This window comes from Abramis brama, assembly GCF_963993115.1.
Source record: "Abramis brama genome assembly, chromosome: 22".
NCBI classification, from domain to species: domain Eukaryota; kingdom Metazoa; phylum Chordata; class Actinopteri; order Cypriniformes; family Leuciscidae; genus Abramis; species Abramis brama.
In genome coordinates, this window is record NC_139984.1 from 5,974,345 (window position 1) to 5,986,666 (window position 12,322).

The following is a 12,322-nucleotide window of genomic DNA, read 5'->3' on the forward strand; positions in this document are numbered from 1 at the left end:
GCTCCACACGCATCACAGAGACAAATCGCACCAGCCATATGGCACAAAGACTTAAAGATTTCAGGTCTCATGGGTGAGCCAGGTCAGAAGGATAGATTGTCATTCTCTAGTCTTGCACGTCAAATAGAGAGTGGGTTGAATAAGGGCTACCTTGAGCAAGACATTATGGATTCGGTCATTCAAGCGATCACACCTGGGCTTCAGTTGCGTAGTTATCTCGAGGGCAAATCAGACCTCACGCTTCCAACATTAAGAAGAATTCTCCGCTCTCACTATCAAGAGAAAAATGCCACAGAACTATACAAACAGCTTACTTCAGAGGCTCAGCGTACTAAAGAATCACCACAAAGCTTTCTCATTCGTGTTCTTGATCTAAGACAGAAAATCCTGTTTGCTTCACAAGAAGATGAGTCCGGCTTAAAATATGACCCAGCTCTAGTCCAAAACATGTTCCTTCATACTGTTCTGACTGGCTTACAGAATGACCGTATTCAGAGTGACCTCCAGCCATTTCTGTCTGACCCCACAATTTCAGATGAAGTGTTGTTGGAGAGATTAAATGTTGCTTGTTCCCATGAGTCTAAAAGACAAAGCAAAAGGAAATCCGAACGTAGTGCTGCTGTTCATGTCACACAGTTAAATGAACCTGTTCATGAACCAAAACACCAAACAAAACAGACAAAGTTTGACCTGATGTCACAACTGAAAAGTTTAAGCGAAGAAATAATGCAAATTAAAGAAACAATTCAACAGCCCTCACCTGTCCCTCAGTGTTTTGCAGTCAGTAATAAGACTCCAGTGACGATGACGACGATTCACCAGCCGTCGCAGGATTTCTCACAAAGTTACCAGCCAGTAGCAGAGTGGAGAAAAGAGCTGCCAAATCAAACATGGGAAACAAGTCACCCCACACATGAACAGCGTCAGTATCCATTACAGCCCCGTCACCCTAAACCCCAACAGAATGCTGTTCCGCAGCAACAACATACAACATCACAGTTCCGCAGTCTGCAACCATATTCTACATCATTACCACAACCCTTGCAACATCCAGTCTCAACATAGTATGCGGCTCAACCATCACTATATGCCTCACCACAGTCTATATGACTTACCACAGCTGAACACAGCGCCCCAGCAATTTACATCAACAATATCGACACCACAGTACCCTCAGCAGTTTCGACAGTCACATCCTCAACGAACAAGACAGTGCTTCCATTGCCAGCAAAGGGGACCAGAGGAGCTATGTACTCATTGTTATTGTTGTGGTAGCAGTGAGCACTTTTCAGCAGGCTGCAGAACCAGAGGTGCAAGATTTCAAAATAGAACTCCTTTAAACGGGAACGGGTTGCCTCCACGGGACAGGGAGTGACCCAGACAGCCAAAATGTCCCACCAACATTCAAGGCAACACTTGGAAAATTCACAGCAACACTCTAAGTTTCCTCCACTTGATAACATCTTAACAGCTTCATGTTAAGTCAACAAATACTCACCTGTAACTTCTCTCGTCGGCAAACAATGTCTGGTAACCTGCTACTTACAAGGGCACAAAACTGAGGCATTATGGGACACAGGTTCCCAAGTATGTATTGTAGACGAACAATGGAGGAACAAGTACATACCTGAGGTGAGACTGAAAGACATTTCTGAGGCAACAGATGCCCCAGATAGCCTGCAGCTTGTGGCAGCCAACGGGACCAATATGCCTTATGTTGGATGGGTAGAGATAACCTTCAAATTGGCTTCCCCTGTTGACAGTATAAAGGAGTTAGTCATTCCTGTTCTTGTTTTAAAAGATCAAAGGTTATCCAAGCCAATCATTGGCTACAACGTGATTGAACAAGTGATGAGGCAGAGTGAAATTAATGAAAACAGTGAAGAGAGTAAAGGACATTTGCAGAAGATTGTTAAGTATGCCTTCCCTGGCATGAAGAAAAATAAGATACAGAGCTTCATTAATCTTGTTACTGCTGAGAATCCTAGTGAATACTTGGTGAAAACGACGAAAAACTCTGTAAATATACCAAAACACACAATTATGCAGATACAGTGTCAAGTTAAAGTGTCATATGTGAAGCAAGACAGTGTTCTCCTGTTCGAACCACATGTAAATCCACAGTGTCCAGATGGTCTTGAACCCATGGAAACTCTACTAACTCTGAAAAAAGGAAGTCACCAAGTGGTTAAGATCAGTGTGCAGAACATCACGGACCATGATATCAGGCTTGCAGGGAAAACTGAGCTTGGGACAATGCAGTCAATAAAGTCTGTATTACCAGCTGCAGCATCACATTGTGCAACAACTGCAATTATCAGTGATGGTGAAAAAGCCACCAGCGCGGACATAGGTAACAGTGAAGAATTGTGGGACCCACCTGTTGATGTAAGTCACTTACCTATGCACCAGCAAAACAAAGTTAAACAGTTGCTGCGAGAAGAGTGTCAATCGTTTTCAAAGTCAGATGACGATATTGGGATGCATCAAGGGTCTTCAACTAGGTATCTCCTTGACTGACAATACGCCTGTTGTCCGCATATACACTTCAGCTCCTAAGCCACTGTATCAGGAAATGAAGGACTACCTGCATGACTTGATTGCCCAGGGCTGGATTGAGAAAACCCATTCTCCCTACTCTTCGCCAATCGTATGTGTTCGTAAGAAGGATGGCAGCCTTAGGTTGTGTATCGACTATAGAGATCTCAATAGAAAGACACTGCCTGATCGCCAGCCTATCCCTAGAGTACAGGACATTATGGACAGTTTAGGAGGTAATGCATGGTTTTCTGTATTAGATCAGGGCAAAGCTTACCACCAAGGCTTTATGTCCCCAGAGAGCAGACATTTGACAGCATTCAGTACACCTTGGGGTTTATATGAGTGGGTTTTGTATCCCCTTCGGCCTCATGAATGCACCTGCGGCATTTCAGCATTTCATGGAGGAGTGCTTGGAAGGACTAAGAGATGAAATGTGTGTGCCTTACCTGGATGACATCCTGGTTTTTACAAAGAATTTTGACAGACATCTTGAAGCGACAAGAAAGGTGTTACAACGGTTAAAAGTTCATGGAGTAAAGTTGAAACCACGGAAATGTGAGCTGTTCAAGAATGAGGTGCTTTACCTAGGTCTAATTGTTTCTGCAGAAGGCAGTCGAATGGACCCTGCTGACACTGTTGCCATTACAGCACTTAAGGATAAGAGGCCAAGCACTGTGGGAGAGTTACGGAAGATCTTAGGCCTTGAGTGTACAGCACTTTGGTCAGCTTGCGCTGTGTGTAAATGTGCTTTATAAATTAAAATTACTTACTTACTTACTTACTTACTTACTGAGCTATTATCGCCAGTATATCAAGGACTTTTCAAGGATTGCCAAACCCCTTTACGACCTTTTAAAAGTCACTACTGAAAGAGAAGAAGGCCCAAAGAAGAGTAAAAGCAAAACAGGAACAGGCCGAAAAAGTCATGTGGTGCCATCTAGTAAGCAAATTGTGTGGATGGAGTATCACCAAGAAACATTGTCAAAACTGATTGATTGCTTGGTACAGCCTCCAGTGCTGGGGTTCCCAGGCTTTTCACAACCATTTGTGCTTCACACAGATGTGTCCAACCAAGGCCTTGGTGCTGTCTTATATCAGAACCAGAATGGCAAGCTAAGAGTGATAGCATATGGTTCAAGGACCTTGACGACTGCAGAGATAAATTACCACCTGCACAGCGGAAAGTTGGAGTTTCTAGCCCTCAAATGGGCTATCACAGAAAAGTTTCGAGACTACCTCTATTATGCACCTACCTTTACCGTGTTCAGTGATAACAATCCCCTCACGTATGTACTTTCCTCTGCAAAGTTAAATGCCACCGGATACAGATGGGTTGCTGAACTTGCAGACTTCCATTTCACCATTCGCTATCGCCCAGGTAAAGAGAATGTGGATGCTGATTCACTATCCAGAATGCCAACAGATGTAGAGACAGTAATGAGAGAATGTACGGAGGAACTCTCATCATAGTGTGTGGGAGCCACAATTCAAGCTGTGGATGTTCAGAATGATCCAGATCCACCCCTTACACTAGTCTGTCAGTGTACACCAGCATCATTGGAGATGGGTGATGAACCCTACAACTCATTATCAGAAAAAGAGATACAACAAGCACAGAGGGACGACAAGAATGTCAAAGAAATTATAGACTACTTGCAGTTAGAAAGTAGACCTTCTTCCAAACAGTGCCGGTCAGCCAATCCTACATTGAGAGGTCTAATACGTGAGTGGGACAAGCTGGTGTTGGACGAGCATGGCATAATGTATGCAGCGAATGCAGCAAGTGGTGCCTGCCCAGTTTAAGAGAACTGTCTTGAGAGAACTGCATGACGAGATGGGCCACCAAGGCCTTGACCGCACAACCAGCCTCATTAGAGATCGTTTCTTCTGGCCCTATATGCAAAAGGATATTGAACACTATGTGCTGAGAACCTGTTCATGCATAAAACAAAAAAAAAACATGCAGAGAGACAAGGGCACCCCTCAAGAGCATTAAGACAACCCATCCATTTGAGTTAGTATCCATCGACTTCCTTCACTTGGATAAGTGCAAGGGGGGTTATGAGTATATCCTTGTTATTATCGACCATTTCACTCGATTCGTGCAGGTGTATGCTACAACTTCAAAATCAGGAAAAACTGTAGCAGACCGTTTGTTCAATGATTTTGCCCTGAGATTTGGGTTTCCCTAACGAATTCACCATGACCAAGGCAGGGAATTCGAAAATCAGCTCTTCGACCAACTCCAAAAATACTTGGAAGTCGAAGTGACTGGATTCTCACCTTTCTACCTCCTGTTTGGTCGCTCTCCAAGACTTCCAGTTGACGCATTGTTTGGCCTCAATCCAGATAACAGTTCCATAAGTCAAAGTGAATATGTGGAGAGGTGGACAAAGGGTATGCAAGAGGCCTATGAGATTGCCAGAGAACATGTGAAAAAGAATACTGAGAGAAACAAAAGACATTATGACCAAAAAGTAAGATGTACAAATTTATATCCTGGCAGTAGAGTTCTCGTGAAGAACATGACTCCAAGGGGGGGTCCAGGGAAACTTAGAAATTATTGGGAGGATGAAGTCCATATTGTCATCCGCCAGGCTGCTGAGGATACTCCAATCTATGAAGTGAAACCAGAACAGGGCAAAGGTAGAGCAAGAGTGTTGCATCGAAATCATCTTCTCCCCTGTGATCACTTACCTCTGGTTACTCCACAGACTCAAAACTCTACACCAAAGCGAAAACACCAACAAAAACATGCAGCTTCACCTTCCAAGAGAAGGGAGGAACATGAGCTAGAGAACGACAGTGAAAGTGACGATGAGTACTATGTCCGAGTAAAGCCTTACCAGTTTAGGGCCCAACAAAATAGTCATAACCAGATAGAAGTGGAAACCACACCACAACTGTTACCTACCTGTGAAAAATCATCAGAACAGTCAGAGGAAATGTTTAACTCGAATGTGTTGCCACACCTAGCTGAATCGGAACAAGATGAACTAGCAAATGTCGAGTCACCCACTAAAGAACAAAAAACACCTACTGAAGAACTACAGTTATCTGAACGATACTTACCTGAAGAAAATGTACCCGCTGAAGAGCAACATTTACCTCAACACCTAACTGTGCAGATGAATCCTGTAGAGGAACCATCTGGAGCTCGACAACAACGGCCACCAGAGAGATTCAGATATGAAAACTTTGGAACTCCTACATGCTACAGTGTGCAAAATGCAAGAGATAACTTTAACCACACAAACTTTTGACACAAATTGCCATCATACATTCACTGACTGCCTTAATTAATTGCAATTAACTTGCCAAACAAGGGACTGTTGCACTCACACAGGATAAACTGTTGTTAGGCTGAGAGAACATGGACTGTTAAAAGCCAAGAGAACATGAACTGTTTAACTCAGAGAAGCTGTTAATCAGCCAACAAGGACTGTCTGTAAAACAGGAATATGTCACGTATTTATGGAATACTGTATATGCATTTCTTAGAGAAAATATGCATTGCAAAACTATATGTGATCTGTTACTTTTATTTGAGAGTTAAGTGAAACTAAATTGGTGGATTGGTTTATGACTTTGTGTGTATTGATGTCGGGACGACATCTTAGTTTGTTGGGGAGAGTGTGACTGCCCTGTATATTTGGGTCACAAATATACTGTATATTTGTAATATTTCACTGTATATTTCGTCTCTTTCACTCTCATTTATTACTAAAGGTTAGTAAAAATGATAAGATATCAGAAAAAGAACTGTTATTAAGATGTTTTGGCGTCTACTATTTTAGTTCAATTGGATGTTTGTTTTATTAATGATTTTGGTTTAGTTCTATTATAGAAAATCTGTTAGTGTATCAATCATCTATGTGTGAAATGAATCATAACTGTGAGAGAGTCTGGAATATTGTATTTATTATTATTATTATATTTCTTGTTTTCTTTGTGTGTATATTTGTTTACTTATTTATTGAGAATTACAATTGTTTCATGACATGGAAAACTATGATTAAATAATAAAAACAAAACAGAGAGGACCACTGAAGTAACACAGTTTTCGTCTCTCTCACTCTCATTTATTACTAAAGGGAGTACTACACTTTAAACATGACCATACCAGGACAATTTAACTTTTCATACATTACATGTTGACATTTTTCTTTTTTTCTTTAATTTGCCTGTTTCAAAGGAGGGGTGCTTACGTCTCTGTCGAATCGAGTGAGGGTTTCTCTGTCCCGCAGACTCTGTAGCCGGCTGGCGGGCTCAATGATGCTTTCCTGCTCTAGAAGACTGGCAGCTTTAGACTGAAGGGACGGCACAACCGTGAGTTAGTATTCTGAAATATATCCTGAAATACACTTTCTATTTTAGACGAACTTCACCTTCGCTGCTCTCAGCTTCTCAGTCATGCGCTGTCTCATGGTGGTCTCTGATTGGCTGGATCCCGGCCTCATCACAGGACGAGGAGGAAGATCTGGAGAGATTGTGAGGATGTAAGAATAGTGTGCAAAGAAACCAAACTGAACAGCTTCACATTATGATTTCTTTAGTTGTCACATGCTATATACTGTTTTAGCACCCAGCCCTCAGGCCTTGTCCACACTAATACGCTTTTGTTTGAAAACTCATCTTTTCTCTCCACACTGAGATGGCATTTTTAGCAACCAAAAACAAAGCTTTTTGAAAACGCTCCACAAAGTGGATACATTTGAAAACGCCGTTTTCAAGTTGTAGTGTGGACTGTGAAAACGGAGGTATTTAAAAACAATGACGTAAGTTCAGTCATGTGACGCATATTGTACCAATAGATATTCATGTTTCTACCGGTATTGTGCCTGTTATGAGCTATTCACTTTCACACTGTTGCTAAAATATGTTGCTTTGCACACTCTTCATATCACAGTCCTGCAAAGATGACAGAAAATTCACTCGCATCTGCGGCAAAAACATGACAGCAGTTTTAGTGTTTTAGACCCAACATATAATGGAGAGTGAGTGCGACCTGGTGAATCAGTGTGCGATCAGTGAATGCTGAGATATTTAGCTAAATAAAATGATCCTGCCAGAAGAATTATGATAACTTGATTATGTCTTGTTCTGTCTGTATCATCTCAGTGAGCTTTTGTGAGAGTTTTCCGACGTTTCAGTGTGGATGAGAAACTTTTTGAAAACGCTTAAAAACACTAGTGTGGACGGAGAGCGCTTTTAAACGAAAACTCCATTTTCAAATCTATCCGGATTAATGCATAGATATCATATATAAACGCTAGATGTCTTATGGGCGCAGTCACTTCCGGCATCACCGTTCGGCCATCTTACCGCAGTGAAGCTGTGAATTAAGGTGAGTGATCTGCATGCACACAAATCCTCATATCTCGCTGAAATATTGACGGATTTACAAACGGTTTGGTTTCTTACAAACGTTATTAACGTGGCTATAATTCCGAATGCTTGAACATGTATGTTATAATTATTCATATGTATGCAGTGTATGTATGTAGTGTCATAACTACATCTCTGACGTTTATAACAAACCAAACCGTTTGAAAATCGGTAGAAAATTGAGCAAGTTATGGTTATTTAAAAGTATATGCACCATTAAACGAGTGAGCGAGCACACTGTGGCAAGATGGCCGCCACGTGCGGACGTCGACCTGCATTGGCCAGCAGCGCGCACGAGACATCTAGCCTTTATATATGATATCTATGGATTAATGTAGACGTAGCTCTAGTGAAACCTAGGCGCTGTAATGACGTCTATAACCGGAGAGTTCCCTCACCTCTCGGTGAGCGCACTGGCTGTACATCATCCTCATCATCATCATCAGGTCTGTCCCGCTCCGGCACTGCTGTCACCTCCTCGTCTGGAGGAGACTCTACCATCCTCTCCTTCAGCAGCTTCAACACGGAGACCACACGCAGACATTACAGACAGAACCAATCAAGTGCAGGAGGTCTGAGGCTTTACCAACCTCGAAGAGGGAGGATCTCCTGTACCAATATTCACACTTCTGCAGGGAAAGTAACTATTTCATGTATTCTTTGTATTATTACTTGACTTTTTATAGCCATTCATTTTCTAAAATAAAAATAATTATGAAAATAGCATAACAGTAATCATAATTAAAATTATGTTTTATTGTTGTGCTAATCATCGTATCAAAAAAAGAAGCAAATAAATTGTTAAAACTGATTGCATTATTAACTTTTTATTGTCATTTTCTAAATAAATAAATAGTAATGGAATTTTCATAAGTAGTATGTTTTTTATTGTTGTAGTAGTCATTATTGTGTCAAAAAGAAAAATAATTAATTAATGATTAAAATTGATTGCATTATAACTTAACTTTTAATAACTATTTTCAAAAAAAAAAAAAATAGTAATGAAATATCATTGTATCAAGTAGTCGTAAAAAATAAATAAAAAAATACTCTGTATATTGGTAATCATACACTACATGTATTTATAAAGTTAGCACAGTCCTGACCTTCTTCTTTTTTTTCATTCTCTTTGCCATCACTGAGCGTCTGAGTGTCTCACCAGGGTCCTCTTCTCCACCTGCCAGCTCCTAAAATAACATATTTAGGAATATTACAATAAAAAATATAATAAGTATAATAAATATACATACACATATATATATATATATATATGTATGTGTGTGTGTGTGTGTGTGTGTGTGTATATATATATATATATATATATATATATATATATATATATATATATATATATATATATATACACACTCACCTAAAGGATTATTAGGAACACCATACTAATACTGTGTTTGACCCCCTTTCGCCTTCAGAACTGCCTTAATTCTACGTGGCATTGATTCAACAAGGTGCTGAAAGCATTCTTTAGAAATGTTGGCCCATATTGATAGGATAGCATCTTGCAGTTGATGGAGATTTGTGGGATGCACATCCAGGGCACGAAGCTCCCGTTCCACCACATCCCAAAGATGCTCTATTGGGTTGAGATCTGGTGACTGTGGGGGCCATTTTAGTACAGTGAACTCATTGTCATGTTCAAGAAACCAATTTGAAATGATTCGAGCTTTGTGACATGGTGCATTATCCTGCTGGAAGTAGCCATCAGAGGATGGGTACATGGTGTTCATAAAGGGATGGACATGGTCAGAAACAATGCTCAGGTAGGCCATGGCATTTAAACGATGCCCAATTGGCACTAAGGGGCCTAAAGTGTGCCAAGAAAACATCCCCCACACCATTACACCACCACCACCAGCCTGCACAGTGGTAACAAGGCATGATGGATCCATGTTCTCATTCTGTTTACGCCAAATTCTGACTCTACCATCTGAATGTCTCAACAGAAATCGAGACTCATCAGACCAGGCAACATTTTTCCAGTCTTCAACTGTCCAATTTTGGTGAGCTTGTGCAAATTGTAGCCTCTTTTTCCTATTTGTAGTGGAGATGAGTGGTACCCGGTGGGGTCTTCTGCTGTTGTAGCCCATCCGCCTCAAGGTTGTGTGTGTTGTGGCTTCACAAATGCTTTGCTGCATACCTCGGTTGTAACGAGTGGTTATTTCAGTCAAAGTTGCTCTTCTATCAGCTTGAATCAGTCGGCCCATTCTCCTCTGACCTCTAGCATCAGCAAGGCATTTTCGCCCACAGGACTGCCGCATACTGGATGTTTTTCCCTTTTCACACCATTCTTTGTAAACCCTAGAAATGGTTGTGTGTGAAAATCCCAGTAACTGAGCAGATTGTGAAATACTCAGACCGGCCCATCTGGCACCAACAACCATGCCACGCTCAAAATTGCTTAAATCACCTTTCTTTCCCATTCTGACATTCAGTTTGGAGTTCAGGAGATTGTCTTGACCAGGACCACACCCCTAAATGCATTGAAGCAACTGCCATGTGATTGGTTGATTAGATAATTGCATTAATGAGAAATTGAACAGGTGTTCCTAATAATCCTTTAGGTGAGTGTATATATAATGTCCATTAGACAGTGTTGATGATCATATATTTTTTATTGTAATATTCCATATGTATATATATACATATGTGTGTGTGTTTTAAATGTCTATATTTATGTCCATTGTGACCATTTTTATTTTTATTTTTTTCAGTTTGTAGGTTTTCAGAATTCTGGTTAAAAGTCAAAAACAAGTCCAACAGGTTTTAAAAAAATATATAATATAATATAATATACTATAATAATGCAGTGCAATTAAACCCAATTATTGCGGTTATCTATTTATTAAATAAATGCGACTAGGTCAAATAACCACAATCATTAATCAATAATCGTGACAGGCCTAGCTGTTAGTAATCCAGTTACATCACATGATAACGCACAGCATTTTCCCCACTGGTCACAAGCAGTTTTTAAGGAAGTTACATGCTTGGATACAAGAAGAATGATCTAGAGAGTCCAGAAGAAAAGCATTGAATGAAATGTGTTACTCAGCCTATTAAAATAAAACTGGTCCATATGATTCATATGCTTCATGTAAAAGCATATGGCTTCAGAAGACCTGGAATCATATGCACCAGTTTAAAGACACATTCACAGGTGTGGTGCTCTTTACTCCTTAAATCACCCTCCACTTGAACTGTGTGGAAAAGAGCAGCGTGGAGATTCTGCTGAGTGAGTGACGACAGAATGCTTATATCTGAGAGAACTAAGAGCTAAGCAACACTGAAGGAAAGCCTAGAGGGGAAGTGTTAGAGCGCTAGAGGAAGATGAAAAGGTGAGTCCAGAACCAACCTCCACCGCAGTGTGATCAGTGTCCCGAGACAGATCCCAGTCTGACGGAACCAGAGCCTACAGCAGATCAGCACACACTTGACAATCACAATCATGTGTTCAGTGAAGCTATAGCGCTATTCTGCTCATCTCGTATGCTAATATAACAAACATGTCGAGCAACTTCAGATAGAAAATACAGCAAATATGTAAGTGCATGTGCATATAGTGCCCGCACACTTTTCCAGCGGCACTGGTTCCGGAAGTTTTTTTTTTTTTTTCATTTCTCCCATAGGGATTTGAAAATATTGTTAGAGGGATATTAGCAATGAAACAAACCAGCCAGCAACGAAACTGTGATTTGAAGCAAAAAAAGGTTTTGAAAATTGGACAAAAAGACAAAGGGACCAGACTGTGTACTTAATTTTAGTGAGGGAAAGAACTACAATCCCATGAAGCATTGTGAACAGTATCATCAAATAAAAAATGATGGCAAAATATAAAACTACTCGTTGACAAATGTTGATTATATGTATAAAAACTATATATTTTAGGTTTATTGCATATATGAACATTTCAATATTTTTAGAGAGTGTAGGGATGGGCGTCATGATTACGTCATTCGCAGTGTGTCATGGGAGTGGGCGGAGCTAAGAGGCGGGGTTTTCTTGTTACTACTCTCTGATTGGTGTAATTTCTGCACAGCATCATGGGTGGTGTAGTTTTTCACCACAAATTATGCTAATAAACATGATTATTTTAAAACTAAGCTGAAATAATGCGGGTTGACGGCTTCAACAGAAGCAAATGCTATCGATTAACAACCTCACGGCCCACGGTAGGGCGGTCTTTAAAGGTTTAGAAGTTATCGGTTTTCCCTATGGAGAAAATGAATGGACTTCCGGAACCCGACGGTTTCGCTCTATTGCCTAAAAGTAAAAAACAGGTGATGAACAGCAAACATAGTAAATGGCAATCACTGTTCATTATATTATACCAGGGGTTTTCAATCTTTAGATGATGCAGACCCCCAAATATGATCAT

General features: G+C 40.5%; 1 protein-coding gene across 1 annotated transcript in view; it reads right to left on the reverse strand.

The window, feature by feature from the left end:
- Positions 1–12,322, reverse strand: part of cc2d2a (coiled-coil and C2 domain containing 2A) — a 47,235-nt gene that overhangs the window by 33,906 nt on the left and 1,007 nt on the right. Inside the window, exons 4-8 of the mRNA XM_084099451.1 lie at positions 11,300–11,356; positions 9,036–9,116; positions 8,328–8,445; positions 6,930–7,021; positions 6,750–6,851 (exon numbers count right to left, since the gene is read on the reverse strand). Of these exons, the coding sequence (XP_083955577.1) occupies positions 6,750–6,851; positions 6,930–7,021; positions 8,328–8,445; positions 9,036–9,116; positions 11,300–11,356 (450 nt within the window). The remainder of the gene's footprint in view (positions 1–6,749; positions 6,852–6,929; positions 7,022–8,327; positions 8,446–9,035; positions 9,117–11,299; positions 11,357–12,322) is intronic.